Source organism: Hyposmocoma kahamanoa, unplaced genomic scaffold, assembly GCF_003589595.1.
Source record: "Hyposmocoma kahamanoa isolate Upper Pololo Valley unplaced genomic scaffold, ASM358959v1 68, whole genome shotgun sequence".
NCBI lineage: Eukaryota > Metazoa > Arthropoda > Insecta > Lepidoptera > Cosmopterigidae > Hyposmocoma > Hyposmocoma kahamanoa.
Genome location: NW_020653856.1, coordinates 3,906,495 through 3,926,651, shown reverse-complemented (window position 1 = coordinate 3,926,651; position 20,157 = coordinate 3,906,495). Strand labels below are relative to the sequence as shown.

The 20,157-nt window shown below is 36.9% G+C and overlaps 1 protein-coding gene across 1 annotated transcript; it reads right to left on the bottom strand.

Annotated features, from left to right (window-relative positions):
* Window positions 1-11,636: 11,636 nt before the first annotated feature.
* LOC113232292 (N6-adenosine-methyltransferase non-catalytic subunit) lies at window positions 11,637-20,157 on the bottom strand. The gene is made up of 6 exons (XM_026466964.1): window positions 20,092-20,157; window positions 19,497-19,664; window positions 16,552-16,752; window positions 15,861-16,017; window positions 12,621-12,930; window positions 11,637-12,186 (listed from the first exon to the last, which is right to left on the bottom strand). Exons 1-6 carry the CDS (start codon window positions 20,155-20,157, stop codon window positions 11,940-11,942), a joined length of 1,149 nt encoding a protein of 382 aa, XP_026322749.1. The 3' UTR covers window positions 11,637-11,939.

The following is a 20,157-nucleotide window of genomic DNA, read 5'->3' as shown; positions in this document are numbered from 1 at the left end:
TCATGGAAGAATGGCATAATTGGAGTTACGTCAAACATGTTTATTGCTCCATTAGATACAGAAAAATATAACTCACATCCTCTCCGATTCTTGTAGATAGAGCTATATACAATATTAATTGATAGAGTTACAAGAATTGGAGAGGATGTTGTTATATTTCTCTGTATCTAATGGAGCAATAAATGTTTTTGACGTAACTCCACTTATGCCATTCTTGCATGAGGTGCGATGTGTGCGTCGAGGTAGACCTGTATGCTGTAATATTTTGCTTGATTTTTACGTTTTCCAGAGAAGGGACCCCAAGCTTATTTGGCTAAGAAGACGGACAGTATACTTTGTATAGTTTCGAAAGATCTCATTAGATGCCGTCAGTTAAGCTGTCACGAGGGAGTGTTGTGGGATATTTTTTACGTAAAAAGAAATATTTGAGAGAAAGGAATACGACACAACCTTTTTAAAGCTGTGCGTGGAATATGAAGAATATATTTATCTAAATTTCAAGTAATAAACATAGATTTTCTATCTTTCTGAATTCTCGGAATGATTAAAAATCCGAACTAGTTATTTATATTGAATACCATGAAGTTTATACAGACATTATATTGATCTATTTTTTTTTGTATAAATTTAAATTTTATTTACATAAAGATGGAATAAAGAGAGGAAATTGCTTCGATCTGTCTCTTAGAATTCGAGTCTAATCGGATCGAAGGAAGTTTTCTTTGTTCTATCTTTGTATCAATAAAAATAATAAATTAGTTATATTTTTACTTACAATTAAAAAAAATGTAAAGAAAGATTACACACAAAAAGTACAATAATTTCGAGATTTCAATAGGGAGTTATTTATACACTGCATATGCGTTGCTCCCTTAAATTTTAGGTAAATATATTCTGTCATTATTCTGATCTCTGCTTATTATACACGTATAATAATAATAACTCTGCTTATTATACATGTATAATATTAATAATAGTTGTTTGCCATCTTTAATTAACGGAGATCGTATTACATTTCTGTTACATTAGTATTTCTTCAAGAATTCCCACAGCATTCGTTCATTAAGTAAAACAAAAGTTTCCAAACTCTTAGATCATTCAATATATTGATGCTATTTGAAAACGCACCCACCACCGTACGAATCAGTTTAACGTGTAATATAACGTAGTACATTGTGTATTAAGTATTAAGGCGGTAAATAAGGAATTACAAACGAGACTATTAGAAGACGAAGACAGGGCTTTCGGTGTCGAGGTTCGTAATTCCCCTACCGTCCGTGAAACATACAATGTTTTTCATCACACTTGGAACCTTCGGGCCTTTTTCTTCTCATTACAGCAAGGTTCAAGGGTTTTATTTGGGGCATTATAGTCTAGTTAGCCTGCATGCAATCACACTATTTACGTGCAAGTGTGATGAAAGAATTATAAAATATGGAGCATTGGAGTTCTAACAACTGACAAGTAACTTTTAACCAAGAAATTATTACGGCTATGGTTTCGCGATATCTCGAAGGTTTAAGGGACAAACTATGCGGAAATTACGCTCGTTTGTTACTGGTTACACACGTTTCAAGCGCTTTAACTTGTAATTGTATCCTGTCATCTTTATCATAAACAACGTAATCGACATTTATAATCGGTGTTTTAATATGTTATTTAGTTTCAATTTTATTGCTAAGGAAAATCAGCGTCATTCAAGTGCCGATATCACGAAAGTTACCAGTTGTTTATGACAAGGACACATCTTTGATTCAAACCACAATATTGCCTGTTGTGGTTTGAATCAAAGATGTTCGCAATTCAACGGCTTTTTTCCGCCAGATATTGTCCTGTTTCTGACTAACTGGCCCCCACTGGTATTAAGTGTTTTTTAGCCACTTGACATCTTGAATTATAAGCCGGGTCAAACTCATTGTAACAGATTTTCATAAAAAAAACGGTAAACATTCAAACAGAATGTTCCTGTACTTTCTATTCATTTAAAAAAAAAAAATTAACGCCTAGTTACTGCGGCGAAAAAAGGCGTAACAGTCAAACTACAAGGTTTTCAAGACGAATGAAAAACAAAAACAAAAGTTTTTGATCAAAATATTTTTATTTTTAAAACATTGTTTACTTTACTTTTATACAATATGGATCGAAAGACCTTAAAACATTTTACCCATTCACATGACTAAGTCATATTTGATAAAATTTGTCTTTTACGTCCTTTTTTCCTGTAAGTATTTATATGGCAGTTAGTCTGGAGTGGAATGATATGTCCCAAGTTGAACCTTCTAGTTCTTACGTTTAACAAGTGAGATATTACGTTTGGAAATTTTCGATTAGCGTATTACGCTCACAAAGCCTGAATGTTCATCTCACGAATGATGTTTTCGAATGAGTTTTTTGTTATAGGATCAGCGAGAATGATATTGATGATGGTTTATTATAATTTACTAGGATTTGGAGTTTTTTTCACAAGTAATAAAGTCGTTGTTCGCGCAAATAAGATGTAACTTTTAATAGTATAAAATTCATTATTTCGTAATGGACTTATCTAAACTTAAGTAATATACATTACATATAGGGGATAATACCTCTCTAAAATTCCAAAGAAAAAAAAAACGAAATTATATTTTTTTTACTTAGTTACAAAACTTTTGTTCTAAATACTCTGCAGTAGTATTTCTAGAAACACAAAAAATATAATTCAGGAATTCCAGAGGAAGGTTACTATCCACTCGTGTATTCGTTCACTGAATTTCGATCCATGTTTGTAACTTTGTTTGACACGTCTGTCGGTTGTATATCCACCGTTCTTATACAATTTACATACAAATGTTCACGCATTGAATATCTTTAGCACATTTTAATTATATCTGTCTTTAACGATGTTTCGACGTTTTGAAACCTGCCAGTATTGATTTTAATGTTATTCTTTAAGGACAAAATAATGCAACATAAAAAGTGATAGATTTTATGAAATATTATCTCTTTCAACATTAATAAAAGTAAATGAAATTTTCAAGCGTACTGTGTAAATAACTTTTTTCAGTCACAAGATCACATATGACGTCCATTAATGACTTATTGCTTAGCAAAACAACTCCAAATAGCTAGTGAAAAATTCAGGCGACAGTCAGCACTATCATTGTGCAATAAGGTTTATTTTCTTATTGTAAATAATTATCGTTATGATACATTAGTCTTAATTGAGATCTGTTTTCTGTATAGGTAAGTTATGTCACTGGGAACGTGATGAGGGCGTTTTCTTTGAGCTGGATACGGAATTGACATTTTGGAATTGGCATTTCGTCTTCGAAAAGAAAAACTTGTGACTATGACAGGAATAAAAAAAATGGTGATAATTATGCTGCCATCCTTATCATAACTAACGTAATCGACATTTTCCTTTCGGCGGTTTAGGACCACAATGAGAAATGACAACATCTTCAAAGAACCACTTTTTGAAATTACCATTTCTTTAAATGCTACTTCTACAAAAGAACACTTCTAGAAATGGTTACTTCTTGCATTGATCAGTTTTACAATTCAATATGTTTCGGGTTCGGATTAGGAACCTTACCACAAGTTTGACGATGGACCTTTAAGTATATACATTAGATATTGCTTATTGTCGCCCTGGAGGATGACGTCCCTCCGTCCATCGCAACCATTTGACAATAACCGGCAAATAAAACATTTCAAAAATTACATTTTCATTTTTAGTTTAGGTAAATGGAGGGTCTTAAATGTGCGAAAGGGACTAAAAATGGTAAAAAACCAATTTATAATTAAAATATTAAATGGTCATTTCAAGAAGGGGTCAATTCAATAAATGGTTAATTTGAGAAGTGATCCTTTTTAATTGTGGTAATTTCTCATTGTGGCCCTAATCCGCCGAAAGGTTTTTAATGTCTTATTTGGTAAAAAAAAAAATGGTGATAACTATGCTGCCATCCTTATAATAACTAATAACGTAATCGACATTTTAGTTAAACCGAGTTACTAATACATCTGGGATTAGTGAAACTAGATCTACAACTCCTAATCGGTTTTATAATACTTAATCTAGTTTCAGTTCTATTTTTAAACAGCGTAATTGATATTTTTAAATGACAACAAAACTAGATGCCAATATCTCGAAAGTTACCGAAACGCAATGCGTTAGTTATGACAAGAAGTGCAGTATGGCAGAATAGGGATCTCTGATCGTTATCAATGTGCGTGCACCAAAATTGCACTATGATAACATAGTTATTAATTTGATTATACATTAATTTACAAATATTTGATTTCGGTTTCTCATTTCAAATGTTTATTTATCATAAAAATCACACTTCCGACATGTCCGGTTCCGTCGCCAGCACGAGACAAACACTCCAATGCGAGTTTATCATTTTGACAACAGCAATCTGAATGAATAGGCCAAGGAACGAAAGTTTTGTTTCTATGACGTTAATGTTAATAATAAAAGCTATTGTGATAGTTTGGTGTGGATTGTTGTTTTGTGTCTACCTTCAGGTTCAAAAAGATCTCTAATTATCGCTGGCAAAATAACCAATACCATCAATCATAGGCAATAAGTCATACACGCTTAAAACAATTATATCGCATCCTTAACAATAAAGTGGCGTAATTGGAAAATCTCATTTTTGGGAACTTATAAAATTGATTAACGTATGTGGCAAAAATATGACTAAAAAGTATTTTGTATAGTTTTTTAATTATTACGTCAGCTTCTCAAAAATATTACTTTTCAAATTACACCACTTCATAATTAGAGTGTTATATTATATTGGCTAACATATGGTTATTTGAAAATGTGGGTAGACCCAAAATACTTTGAAAGAAAAGGAATACTGCCGAATACGACTATTAACTCGGATAAGTAGATTATCAAATTTCAGACTTATAAAAAGCGTGATGTGATCGTATATCATCGAATTTGCCACTGGTCCAGTGACAGGTGGTGGGAGAGAACTGCATCTGTCTCACTCACTCGTTCATTGGGTGGGATAGACGTAGTTTAGTGTTGCGTAAAAAATCTTTATAAATATATATTATAATAAAATTTTGTACTTTATTGCCGTGCATTTACGGCAAAGTTGTGCTCTCAACGAGAAAGCGAAAATCATCCGTGTCGGCGAGGACCGGATTTGGGGAGAATTCGCATGGGTTTCAACTGAGATAATGTCTTGATAGCCTTTAAATGATATATAGGCTATCTGCAGCCAATAAATACGATGAACTTTCAAACAATGGGCCTAGTGATTTGTGTAATTCTTTTCAATTGCTTCACTTAAAATGAGATATTATACAAAATCGTTAGAATTTTGATTTGTTTTCTTTACAGGTCCCGTGACCACGCGTGACTGAGATGATATTAGTTGATTACTAATATCAACTAAATGATGAGAAGTCACCCGTGACAGTGGGACTTGTAAAAGGCCCGAAACGTTAATTTTTTTGAAAAAAATATACATAAACATCTAAATCACAGATCCGATAAAAATATTTCATTATGTGTAGGTTACAATCTGATTTATCTATTATTGAATTGATAATTAAAAAATTTTACTATTTGACTTGATAGTGATTAAATTAAGTATTGATTTTTTATGCAACATTGAAAAGTTTATGGTCTAAATTGTTTCTCAATATTCTCTTATCTGTTTCATTTGTATAATTGCATCTCTTTTGTGTTAAGGTGTGCTTTTATATGCGTGAAAGAGTAAAAGAACATTGTGTTAGTTAGTTTTAGTCTATTGGTATCGGGAATTCACGGACGGTGTTTATGAATTATGTCTTTTTTCAGTCCTCTGACGAATGATACATAGCTGTCTACTTCTTTCCTGATGCCTAAAGGCTATATTGGTAAGGTTTAAAAAGTTTCTAGGTACATAGTAGATAGTCGTTCAGAAGGTATTTTGGTTGAGATAAAAATTTTAGATTGGTAAGAAAAGGTTAGGTTAAGTATCCGTATGTGTTAGGAACGTCATAGAAACTTTCGAAAAAAATGCACTTTTAAGGTCGAACAATTTATTTAATGGCACATCAAAGAGGAACTTATCTCCTTAAATTGTCAGCTGATGTTGTTTGACTTTACAAAAAAAAAGAGAATTCGGTACATTTAGGCTTTTAGTTTTTTTTTTCAATTTCTGAACTAAGGCTGTCCAGTCACGAATGCTTCCAGTTTGAAATTTTGTTTTTAAGTATCATGAAATTGTAACATTTTTTGTCATTAATTAGTTTATAACACTTGTTTTAATATTATCGCTTCCGAATCGTAATAATATTAAGTATTTGGCTCAGATTTGTTTGGATATCTCTGTGCACTTTTCCATTTTTTTTTGTTTGACTAAAAATAAGTATATAAATTCCAAATTGCCGATTGTTTTTGAGCGGAATGAAATCGTCCGGGTTTTATAATATACGCATATATATCTAAAAGTACAAAGTTAAGAGCTATTTTAGATGATCCGTGGGAGTATTCCCCAAAATCAGATACGAAATTTCTTTGCAAACCCTAGTATTAAAACACCCCCATTCCAAAAGTTTAAAAATGTATCTTTTTTTGTATCTCTTACGCAGGACCTTCGTTATCGGTTTCGCTCGTCCTCCCCTTCATCAAAGTTTTAGCTTTAAAGATTGTTGTTTGCCTTAAAAAAATGTGATCTTATGACGATTATACTTAAAGGATGTCGAAGTACGTTGCCGACGCAGCCATTTGCAACTATCGTTCAGTTATTATAAGTAAAATTTTACGCATTTATTTTATATATGCATAGTCCTGGTAATTCGAAAGGAGTTTTGTTACGTCTATGCCATACTACAATTTGACAAGTATTGTAACTCTGTACAAAGTAACAGCGCTGCTTGTATATGTGCGCGCACACATTCATTCACACGTTCGCGTTGCCCGCGCTGTTAGGCTCAATTTATATTGCGGCGGAACAGAGTGGAAGCAAATTTTTGTAACGATATTGTACATAGCAGAACTTTATGGTCAATTGTGTCACGTACAAACTAGATACAAGAATGCTTGCGCTTGCTAGAGAATGCTCGCGCATTCCGCGGAAGATTTTGGCTCGTATCTAGGTTGTACGTTACTCAGTTGAACATGAAGTGCTATGTACGAATATCACTACAAAAATTCGCTTTGATTCCGTTCCGCCGCAATATAAATTGAGCCTTACTTTCTACGGAGTAACCATATTTCTTTTACTATGTCTATGCCGTCTTTTATTGCTTGTAACACTGAAATTTAACCTAAATGCTAAATATCCATTGGCAAAGGTAAGCAGGCAAGTCGGCTGCGCCCGCAATGCGTATGAAAGAATATGCCTTGTATAATGATAACAAATGATTTATGTAATATAATAAGACTTGACAATGTGCGGTGTACGGCCTTTGGGCCGTTGTCAATTGGATACAGTGTAAAAAGGGGTGTGGGCTTTGGCCATTTGGCTACACAGGTTGACAACTTAGCATTGAATACCCTGCGAAATCTGCGAGGGCGCGTTTGGTGAAAAATGTATGACGTAAACAAAAGTGTATGTTTACGAGATTCCTGAATTTTCTTTTGTAGCTCTGTTATTATCGGGTGTGCTGTACGTACATTCTCTGCTAATTTGTCAAGTCTAATGATTATATTTTTCTTTCTGGAATTATTACTATATGATGATCATTGGCACTAAAGCTCACGCCGCTGAGAAAGAAAAATAATAAAAAAAAACTTTTTTATAAATCGTAAGAAGTTCTTAGTTCCACAATAATTAAAAAAATATATGTAAATTTTTTCTTATCTTAGTAAGTAAAAGATCTCATATGTCATATTTTTTGTTTTGTCTTTTTTATATTTTGAGGAACTTCGGAATAGTCGAGTTGATTTAAAGACAACCTATGTAATATAAAATATATTGATGTATATAACAAATTTGTTTTATTTATTTGAAATCCAATAATTAAATTCAATGTTTTTATTCAAATCATGTCAATACACAAAATAGAAATACTTATTTCTATTTACAGGAATATCTTACATCTTACAAAAGAAAAAATGTAGTGATTTATTTTTATAGAATAAAAAAATAATTATTATCTCATACGTCATAACGCCAGCTAGTGTTCGCAAACTATTTCCGTGGCAGTTTTTATTTATATAAGTTATTCGGGTATGGTATTGTGAAATATATAAATGTTACACGATAATATGACCCACCCACACATATACAAATGCGTACTACGCCTTACTAAAATTTATTCGGGGTGAAAATCGATCGTGTACACGAGTCTTCCAGTCAAAGCTGGCGTGACAGACAACTGCTTTTTATTGCGTGCCTTATTCCAGCGTTACCCTGTGGCTCAAGGTTTCTAAATTTTACTAGTCCGGTAATAAGGGGGGCTTCAAATTAGACTCTTATAGCAGCGCTGCAGTGGTGCTACTAATAAATTTCATAAGCGCAGTTGCAGCGCCATTGGTGTCGTGACACTCGCAGTCGCAATTTGTGAACCAGAAGGTCGCGTCCTGTTTTTCAATTACAACTACAGCACGGCGATGCGCGACGACACTCGCATTAGTGCGCCCGGATCACAGTGGTAGGCGTCTAACGCCTCATTGCGCTCAATTTTTAATGTTTCCATATTTGTATGACACAAATTTGTACCTTAATAATGGGAAAATAGAGATATATATGCTATAGGAGAAAAACATGACCTGTTGCGACGCTTCGACTCTGCGCCATTGTGAGTTAAGCCTAAGTCGTCATCTAGTAATCGTTGTCGTAAAACAGATTTAGTCGGTCCGCCGTTGTTTTATAATAATAATAAAATGTTTATTTATTTATAAATGATTGGTGGAATAATTATTTAACCATTTTATTAACCGAAAATTATTATTTCGTCTTCACTGAAAATGTGTTTTCACACGTCTGGTTAAAACCTGAGCGGAGATCATTTTGGTAACATTTTAAATGTAATTCTTTTATTTTGTTTTATCCTAAGGTTATTTTATGTTTTGTTATCATTCTATTTTTAGTTCTTTATTTCTTTCTATTAACTAATTAATTATAATTAAATTACATTTAAGGTATAACTAAAAAAATATTTAGATTTTGAAAACTGAGTCTTCCCTTAAAAATTATCACGTAGCGCGTACTGTCCTCAATATTGGCCGCTTCGTTCACTTTCATAAGAAAAGGCAAATATCTTTAAATGGCGAAAAAACCTTTTACTCTATTCACGGCAAAAGTACCAGACCTACTACATCGCAAGGGAAGCATTAGCATTGTTATATTTAACTCTAGTACTCATACTCATATATGACTCGTGAGAGTCGTATTCCAGAACTGTACTCAATGCTGCTTGAGCATCGAGCTCAAGTCAGGATTTGAGCAGACTTGAGTATGATTTCAAGCACTGGAAATACGACCCCAATGGCAAGGCCTTGAGTATGATTTTCAGTGCTCACTGCAATACTCAAGTCCTGACCTGAGCATGGAGTACAGTTCTGGAATACGACCCTGAGTCTATCAAAAACTCGCTTGCGATAATGATACCATAGCTGACAGTGTAGAACGCCTGAAAAAATATTGTATGAAAATTATTAGTAGTGCGGCTACTGTTAGGTAATATTCCGAAAAATTTGAAATAGAGGAATTTTTTCCGACAAAAAACCCGAAAAATTGGAAAAATATAATTTTGAAAGCTCATAGTTATGTTCTACGTTTACAAATATCTTTAGAAAGTGTTATTTAGCGTGAATTATAAAATAAACCTGTTTAACTAAAAGGCCCCTAAAGAAAAACTAGATTTAAAATAATTTCACAACAGCGAAAAAAAAAAGCCTTTTATATTGGCTCCCATCGTTCTAGTTCATTAGCCTGATGTATCCCACTGCTGGGCAAAGGCCTCCTCCTGATCCCTCCACGCATCCCGATCTTGAGCAGCGCTTATATAAGCGTCTAATTTGAAGGCGCCCTAAACCCCGAATGGTTATTTTCACTTCAATGAGAACGTGTCCTTTCATGGCTATCATCATAAACCTATTTATACGTCCCACTGCTGGACATGGGTATCCTTTTAGGCAATGGTTTGGTCCAATTTATGGCTATGGTTTATTTATGTGTATTATGCTTACGGTTTTAAAGCTATAAAGGAGTTTTACTATCCTATGCTGGGATAAGCTTATTCCGGCGGCACCATTCTTCAATCTCGAGAACTACAGCATCAATATCATCTATATCAGCATGGCAATAGAGGCAGTTTTATTAAAGCAAAGTAGTTTGTGTGAGGTGAGTTGTGGAGGACCACTCCTCGCGTACCACAACCCGCGCGCTGACAATATGTATAACATAAGAACAGGCGGATATAAGATAGAATTTGACACAGATCTACAACAAGCGCCTGATAGCGACAGACGGCGCAGCGAGTGTGTGGCGTGTTGTGGCAATTTTCAAATTGCGTTTTTTTTACTCTATTTATTTAGGGAATTTCATCGTTACTGAACATGCCACCCCCGTTAGAAAAACAATACCTCAAGAAAACACTTAATAAAATCCAAACAGATAAATCAAAATACTACCTAACCAAACATGTATACAAAATCTCCGCGGCGCTACATGTAGGTTCCGGCAAAACAGATTGAAACCACCCAACTTCAAATGTACGGAAACCAAATGTAAGGACGCCTGTGCAAATAACCGCGCTCTGATAGGCTCCGTCCGAACACACTCATGAATCCCATACACTTCGCAATTCGGTGAGTTCACCCTCCGCATCAAATACCAAAAATTTGTTTAATGGAACGAATCCTATGCGCGCTAACAATTTGACCCCAGCTTAACTTAACATGGTCAAACCAAGGGACACGAGGAGGCTGATTCTGCATAGTCTTGTACCTGATTCCTTTTTCCTGGGACCTCATATCGAAATATTCCTTCCAACGAGAATGGAACGAAATTTTGGGATAAAATAGAGCTTCAGCAAAACAAAAAATTTGCATTTTTTCACAATTTGTCTCACTCTAATACTTAAAGAGTACCATATAAAAATTATGTACAAAGTTAGATATTTTGTTCTTAAATAATTCGTTTTAAAGTTTTATTTTAGCCTGTTTATAATGTACACTAGAACTACAATGGAAAATATTTATTGAGGATCCCGATAATTAAACGAAGACATGGCTCAAAGGGCTTGTATCCAAGCCAAGACCCTTAATAAAAAAAGCCACTGTTATGATTGTACCTGTTTTTAAACCTACCTGTTTTTGTTACAGCCTGTCCTTCCTTTCTTCTTTTCTTCACCTTTTCCCTGTTATACTTCCCCAGTAAATTCATGAGGACCGAACGTATTTCTATCATTATTACCCAAACCCCCACACTGCCGCCCGAACAACTTTAATGGCGGATCGACTAAATCAGTATTGTGGTTAGAACTATTCTAATTTTTGAAACTCGATCAAGGTGACGCTGGGATAAGACACGCTAACTTCTTTACCATCCGTGAAGCAGCAAGTTTCAATCGACATTGGATATTCGTAGATGAAATCGAATACTGTCGTAACTCAAAACCGATAGAATTAGTGTCAAATTTGAAAATTCAAAAATAAAGAATGAACCTTGCGAATAATGGGGACTGTGTTTCTTTATACCTAATAATTAGTTATCCACTTATAAATGAGAATATAAATTTATTGGTGTCATTCAGTAATTTTTTGAACTTTCTTTTCAGTTACTTTTGAGTTACGACAGTATTCGATTTCATGTGCGACGATTACATCTTAAAACAAAAACTGTGTGTAGTCCTGAAGCTATGAAGTCCTTTATTGGCATAATAGGCTTCTATTTTCGTCCCTTCGGACTCGTAGGCCGTGTCACCTCTATTTTTGAATCATTTTTCGATATGATCATTTCTCATAAAATTACAAATACAAAAATGTCACAAAACCACTGCTAAATAGCGCCTCGACCTCTACCTCTGCCCCTGAACCCTCCTCGGCCTCTCGGCCTCTGTCCTTTACTAGTATTGGGTGGGCTTTTTGGCCTCAACGCCTCTATTCTTTCGGTGCATCCGGTGCTCTCTCTGCCCTCGGAGAAGTTTGCGGCGTACAGTTCCGCGTTGAAGTTTGAGTTGGTTAGTTCGTGGCCGATGGTCACCCAGCCTGGACGGATTGTGGAGTCACGACCAAAGAGGTGAACTCTGGAAAAAAAATTCAACACGTCGACAAACAAAGAATTAACAAGTATTAATGACTTGTGTTAGATTTTTGGCCATTAAGCAAAAAGTCAGTCAAGTAGAATCTGTAATGTCTGGTTACTCCTCATATTATTTATAAAATTTTAATCAACTATTAACTATTAACTGCCTCCGTGGCCGAACGGTTACCATGCCGGACTGCCACGCAGAGGTCCCAGGTTCGATTCCCGGGCCGGGAGATATGTTTGTATGGCTTACATTTATTTCTCTCTTGAGTTTGGGTGCAATTTGTGGTTGTCTATGTGTGTGTCCATGGCACCCGCGACATAGGGTTTCCCTAGTGCGGGGCTATGTTGAGTGTGTGTGTGTGCGTTATTTAATTAAATTTCATTTAAGGCACTGCCTCCTTAGATCTAAATAACAAAACGCAAACTGACCTTCTTCTTCCTAAACAGAAATGTTCCATAATGTGGAATATCTCAATAGGTTTCTCCGTGCTTCCAAACTCAGGATCCTCCGATATGATCAAATCGATATCCACATTGGCATGGATGAAGTCGCCATCCACAGATCTTCTGACAGTCCCTTTGATGCCCATGAGACAATGTTCCTTTGTACGTTGGAACACAGCGTTATGTTCAAGGTTCTTCGAATGCCCTGGGTTTTTTATGTTTGTTTTAATCCAACATATGTCCTCGCATCGACGGAAACCCCATTTTTTAAGGCACTCTCTGCCCATGTCCAATCCTAAAAACGAAAGTAAACATCACTGATTCCAAGATACTTCTATGAACCACATTGAACACTCTCAGCGCTCTGGAGTAAACGATTTTTCTGAAGTAGCAAGCCAAGTGGGCGGCGCGTGAGACAAGCATTTTTTAACCGACTTCAAAAAAAGATATTTCAATTCGACTATTTTTTTGTATGCATGTTACGGGATTACTTCGGCATTTATGAACAGATTTTGATATATCTTTTTTTGTTGGTGAGAAGGTACTGTAGTCTAGGCTCTACTCTATGAGTAGAATCACTGGCTGAGTGAATAGAGTTTTGTATTTAGAATGTGTTTGAAAAATGAAATAAGAAAGAATAGAACATCTTGAGAGTTCGTAATGTAACCCGAATTAGAAAATATGTGAAAGAATACAATAAAGCAAGTTTTGAAGATTATCCCAGTTTATATTTACAAAAGTACCTCTCGGTACGCATCCTAAGCTACGCTCCAGCTACAGTACCTCGTTATTGGTCCCATTTAAATTTGAAGAGAATATTCCAGTATAAGCGTGGTAAACTGGGGGATGAATCCAGTTTCGCGCGCTTTCCGGTAACCAATTTTAATAAAATTTGGCAAATAGATGTAACACATGATGATGAAACACATGTAGATGTTCCACGAACTTTTGAGGTCGGTTATGTTCATAAAAAAGTTGTAATTCACATCAGGTGCGGCCCTGGTCTTAAGTAACTTTTGTAGCAGGCCATGTGGGCTGCCAGCAGGACACCTTCAAGCTTTAAACAAGCCTAAACCAAAAACAGGCGTAATCGATACCAGAAGTATCAATTAACGTAAGGGACATTTTGTCGAAAATGAGTTACATAATATCATTGGATTCGGAAGTTCCCGCTCTGTCGATTGGTATTATTAAAATTTAGAATGTCTAGTGGTTTAAAATATAGTATGTCCCATACATTAAAAAACATTTAAAAAACATGTTTAGTTGTGAGAAATAAAAAAATACACGTAATTCTATTGTGAAGGATCCTTTATAATAGAATTAGGTATAATTGTCTATTTCTCTTACACATAATATATTAGTAACGTAAGACACAACTAAACATCTTTTTTAATTTAAGGGACGTGCTATATTTTAAACCACTGGGCATTCCTAAGTCTTACGTTTATAGCATGAAAGAAGAGGAAATTCTAAGAAACTTTGCTCTAGATTCAATCAAAATTGGAGCAGACAGTAAAAAGTTATAGACAGATAAAAAAATAAAATCGTTTTTTAGCTTTCCTGAAAAACCGTGGTTTGTCCCTTACATTAATTGATACTTCTGGTGTCGGTATTTTTAAATGAAAACGCAGAAGATCCAAACAATTGGCTGTGTTCGCCGACATCCGATAGCCGTCGTCCTGCTGATTCTGTCGACCTTTGACAGATCGGGCTTAGAAAAATGGAACATGGAATGGAAATTTTGGGCGGCCGGCACAGGCCACGTGGAGCTGAGAGTGTTAAGAAGGTCTTTGAGAATCACATTAAACAACAACATAATTGTCATCAACAGTTACGTATTTATATCGGTAGATCAATTACTATGCTATGTATTGTAATCATATTGTAATAATTAAACGTATTCATTAAAGTGCAAGTTTGTAAAGCGAAGGTGAGCCCGAGTACATAGGGGGCGCCAGCATTGATATTTCGAGGGGTCGTGCGGCGACATAAAAAGCGATCGGCGAATTGGCAATATTTAGGCTATTTTTTAAATATGAAAAGGCGGTTTTAGGCTATTTAAGACAATGTCGGGGGATTACAAAATTGAGTGGGGATTTGGGGAATGGAGTTGTACATTGTTACTGTAGCTTAACGAATATAAATTAGACCTTGTACCGATTATTGTCATACTTTAAGCACGTATGCGATTTGGACTTATTATTATAACTGACAGGTTTTTCATATTAATTATATTTAAAATTTACGACTAAATTAATGTCTGCCTGATATCATTTCCGTATTTCAATTTAGCAATAATAACATTTAAAAGTACCTAAATCCCTTTCTAAAAGAAATGCCAACCAATCAAGCATCGGTCTACCAAAAGCGTTAACCAATGAAATCACAGTCTGTTAACCCACCAAAACGGTAGATGGTGTGGTCGCAGAAGAAAGTTTATTTAGTCTGTGTTCGGATTTTCTAGCCAGAGGTAATATTGTGAGTACTGTGGTTGACGTATATAAAGGTTGTTAATTTATACAGGTATGTACTAATTGTCTTCTTTTATTATGTAATTTAGTAACGAACTATCAGGGAAATAAATGATTGAAAGTGAATTGTATTAAGCTGTTTCCTCTCGAGCCTTAGATGCTACCTTAATTACCTAAGTCTTTACTTGATTTGCAATTAGCTTACAATATGGAGAATAGGAACAATATTAAACAACTCGTTTTTGGTTCTGAGTATTTCTGTAAGTAATTTCTGTTTGAGTAAGTCTGGCAACACAGGGCGCCAGCAGCGTACGAAAAGTTAGACGGAACAAAACATCAAAGTGATGTTAACGAATTTTGAAGCGGGAACGTGAGATAGGAGGATTGAAGAGAACTCAGTCTATCTGGAGCGGAGGAAAAAGGATTGTAAAGGAAGTGAGTGTTAACTAAATAGAGTTATTGACAAGTGAGTATGTTTACTTGTTTCATTCTTATCTGCCTATTTCCCCTTTATGAGTAAATGATTACATTGAAGTTTAAGTCGGTATTGCAACTACATCCTACATAATAATGATATGTACGTGGCAATAATAATTTTGGTGTCAAATAGTACATTCTATAACTGCCAGATAGGTAGGTAATCGCGTTTGATAAACAACTGGACACCCAGTCTCTCTGCTTGATGTGGCTTCTCTCCTAACGGCTTTTTACTGTAATTGACGCAATAAAGACACTGTAAAAATGTACATACCTTCCGAGCTACCACACCAGAGGAATATAAAAGAGCGAGCTTGTGCAATCTGCTGCAGATCAAGGGCCAGTACGTCCTCCCAGCGCCACCCTGCGCCCAAGGGTGGTTCAACCAGGATAACGTCAAACTTGTTGCCCATTTGTTTTAGGTCGAAGGTCTGAAATTAAATAATTATGTTACCAATAATTAAAAATGTTTCTTGACGTGTAATGAGAATATATTCCCATCACCTCCCAGAAGTAACCACAACAGGACGCGATCTACTGCAGTCTGTGTGGATGTCATTGAATAGACTTCGCGCAGAAGTAGGTCGCTGCATAAAAAAGTAAGTAAGTCGATAAAAAGGAGCTTTATTTCTATGTGATAAGCGCAAAAATCACTGGCAATGAATCGATTTCTTGCCGCATTTCTATGTCATCCCAGCGCCGATTATCGCTGAACGCACCTAAAGATGACCGAATGGCTCTGATCGTGTTTGTACAGCGCTTTCAATAGCAGAAAACAGCCGAAGGTTTACATATTACACCTGCTGTGGATGGAGGAGACGACAACCGATTGGCGGCGACGACGGCCGATTGGCGGCGACTACGGCCGATCGGCAGTGTCGCCGACCAAAGCAGTGAAACCCTTATCTTAAACAGGTTCCGTATAAGTCTAAAAAAATGGTTGGTTATCTGTAATTGTATCATACCTTAAGGTCACATTTCAAATACATTGGCGGAGTGGCATTACTGGAAATAAGCTCATCCTTCAGCTTGATCAGTTCTCTCAGCTTAGGGTACTCCTCAAACCGATCAGCCAGTCCTACGTCGCGAATAAAGTTCTGGGGTCGCTGGCCAGTGTCTACGAAGTGCTGGCAGTAGTCGTTGTGTGGGTTCGAGGACTGTGTACCCTGAAATATTTAGTAATTATTACTGGTAATGAAATTATTATTTTCATCGTGTTGAATTTTCCACAACCTTCTGTTTTTCTTTTCTTTGCATATATTAAGCATATGTCGTTGCCATGACGAGTCACGGAAATTAACTTGCTGTTCCAAATAATTGTATTCCACATGAACTTAATTTATATTGCTATTGCCTTGCAACTGTGATCCTGGTCTTTGAACCATAAACAAATCTAACCTGTAGGGTATAATGTAGTTTAGAATAATGTGTCCTGTAACATTTCTCTACCTTATTCATTACTCGGCTGATAGTTTCCAACTGATCTTGAATCTTTGACTTATTTTAAGCAGCTAAATCAATTAGATACGAGTCAACTGGGGTGTGTTAATTGTTCCACCTCCACGCGTGCGAAATTCTTGAGCAGTCTGTGATAACATGTTGTCACAGAATGCCCAAGGATGTAGCCGGTACACCCTGGGGCCAACACTGACAACTCTCGGCTTCAGTCTGAGTCTTGCTAGTGAGGACGCGAAGGGATCAACGCGGCCCGGCCATGCGTTTATGAGGGTGGACCATGGCTAGTGGTGGGCGGTCTTAATCTACACCCCAGGAGGGTGTGTTCATGCCTACGCAGTTGAGTGCCGTACGCAAGAAAGAAGGAATCCTGGGGGGCTGAGCTCGAGTGGGGTGGGGACCCCGGCAAGCAATACGCCTTCTTCGGCCCTGATTCTTGCTAAACGGTAGGACTCGGCCATGCTGACGGGGTGAGTATGTGCGGGGAACACCTGGCTGACTTTGATCGGGTCAGCCAGCCGCACATTTCGAGCCCCCTATGTCGCGCAGTGAGCTCCTAACCTCGGCACCTATACTCTCCTGATAATCCTGGTGTCCCGAATGAGACATCCCCAAAGGTGCGGGCTCCGTGGTGGGTCATGAGAGTGAACACAAGCAACATGGATTCTGCAGATCAACTAAAATCATTCAATCACCCAAAACCGGTGGTACTGGAGGGGAAACCCAAAAGTGTTTGTATCAAGCACAAATTTAAACGTACAGCAGCGCCCTACGGTGAGTGGTAGGCCAAAGAAAGAACAAACGGGGTCGACTCCGAGAACGTGAGCGCCGTAATACGAAGGAAAAACCGAAAGAGGGAGAGGCGCGGCCCCCAGCGGGTGACGGGAATGGTGCAGAGACCGCGTTAGTGCAGCCCACTGGACCGAACTCGCACGCCTCTGGAAGGGCACCCCCACCATCCAAGGAACAAACAAACGCACAAGGCACAGAGGTACTCGACCAATGCCAAACGTGCCCGTCTCGACGAGACATTTTCTCCACTGGCTTCACTAGAGAAGGAAAAGGGCCCTCCCTGACCCCCGTCTCTGTGGACGTCGCCAGCCATACGGTGGCGTCCAACAGTGAGGACGAGTGTGTGTCGGCGATGGGAGACATCTGCCTGAGAGAATTTATTTGTTTATATATGTGTAGAAACTTGTGAAATTTTAATAATATTCATCAGAATAATATTATTTGATCCTAAAAAATATAACTGATCTATTGCTAATGTGCACTTTTTAAATGAACAATATTTTTTTTCTTTGATATATATACGAGGGGAGGTCCAAAAGTCCGCGGAATGGAGGGGTTGTAAATAATATAAAACAATAAGGCTATTTTTCCTTTTCAATATAATTACTTTTGAGCTCAATACATTTTTTAGATCTCGAAATTAGCTTTTCTATGCCATCGAAAAAATATTTTTTCCCTTTGCTCTCAAAATGAGCTAAAATTGCTGCCTTAACCTCTTCATCGTTGCGAAATTTTTTCCCACGTAATTCTTTTTTCAAATTTGGGAACAAATAATAATCGCTGGGGGCTAGGTCCGGGCTGTAAGGTGGGTGGGTCAGCGATTGAAAGCCACACTTGTGTAGAGCAACCATCGCAACATTGCTCTTGTGAACCGGTGCGTTGTCTTGCAAAAGCAACACACCCTTTGTCCATTTTCCCCGCCTTTCTTCTTTGACAGCTTCCTTCAGTCTCTCTAATGTTCTTGCGTAATATTCTCCCGTGCCACTTGTAAATCATTGTTTTACCAGGGCACTGATCCCCATAAACAGTTTCCATCTCATTCATAATGGTTTGAGGAGGTTTTCCTTGCTTGGTAAGGAATTTGATGACAGCACGAAGCTCGATTTGCTCCATATTTGCAGTTTTCTTCCGGATTTACTTGTTTGTAGGGCGATATCTCATAAACTAATGAAGTTAAAAGGGTGAAGCTTGATATATATACCCCTAATGAGTATCTGATTAGTACCACATCAAGCAAGCGTAATTAGCGGGCTCCGGCCCCCTCCCTTCCGCGGAGTTTTGGACCTCCCCTCGTATATATATATATTATAATATCTAGTGACGGGACAAACAAGTTGTGCGCCTGATGGTAAGCTACAAGCCTGTACATGACAGTTGCAGTGCCACTCAGAGCTTTAAATCGCAGAGATCTGAAGGTCACTGCCATTGCACCCATCGCCCTGAGACATAGTTAACAAGTCCCATGTGCCTGTAATTTCACTAGCACCCTTACAAACCGGAACGCAGTAATGCTCACATTACTGCTTGGCAACAGAAATAGGTAAGGTAGCAGTACGTCTCTGGATGAACTCTTTCACAAGGAGCTCTACTGCTACTGCTCTTATCTTGTCTTGTCTGAAATACATAGAATGTTTAATGTTATGTTATGGAAAAAACAACAAACCTTTAAGAATGTTGAAGAATCTGTATACACAAGTCCATCAGCTAGCTCTTTTGATGCAGGTTTATCACTACCATCATGGCTTGCAGATGATACAGCCTGCTTCTTCGACGGGGTGTCTAGTGTCACGCCTAATGCTTGCCGGAGCTCGCTTACGCTTGGAACCCCTAACTGAAAATGTTTTATAACACTACACCAAACATTTACTTCATCACTACCTTGGATATCAGCAGTTTTCGGTGTAAATACATGGAAGTTCAATGAAACATAAAGCACTATAATGCCACAGTAAAATAGTGAAAGGATTATACGATTTTTTTTAACTTTCGTGTCGCTTCTAGAGAGTTATGACCTAAAGTTGGACATGTAATTTGTGGTATGTGTATGGAATTAGATAATTGTTCAAAAACAGCACCTATCAGAAAGGTTTGTAATGCCTACAAATCAATAGTTGATCGCTTCAAAATGGCTTTACAACGAATGTGTGATTATGTTAGACGTTCGTATTATTCGAATATGTATTAATATCAATCTGCAGAGGAAGCAAAAATTGCAAATACCAGTGGTTACTCGAATTGTAGGTTATACTGCAACTTACGGCTTGTGCGAGTAATTTTTTCCTTTTCTGAGATCTCTCTCTCAATTCTTTGAGTTTTTCGCTCAT

Bases quoted from the DNA above. Each gene is read 5' to 3' on its own strand.
- LOC113232292 (XM_026466964.1), bottom strand. From the start codon at position 20,157: ATGAGCGAAAAACTCAAAGAATTGAGAGAGAGATCTCAGAAAAGGAAA. The intron at 16,753-19,496 runs GTTTGTTGTTTT...TAAATATTTCAG, and splicing joins ATTCTTCAACATTCTTAAAG to GGTACACAGTCCTCGAACCC. The intron at 12,187-12,620 runs GTCAGTTTGCGT...TTTTTTTTCCAG, and splicing joins TTCTGTTTAGGAAGAAGAAG to AGTTCACCTCTTTGGTCGTG.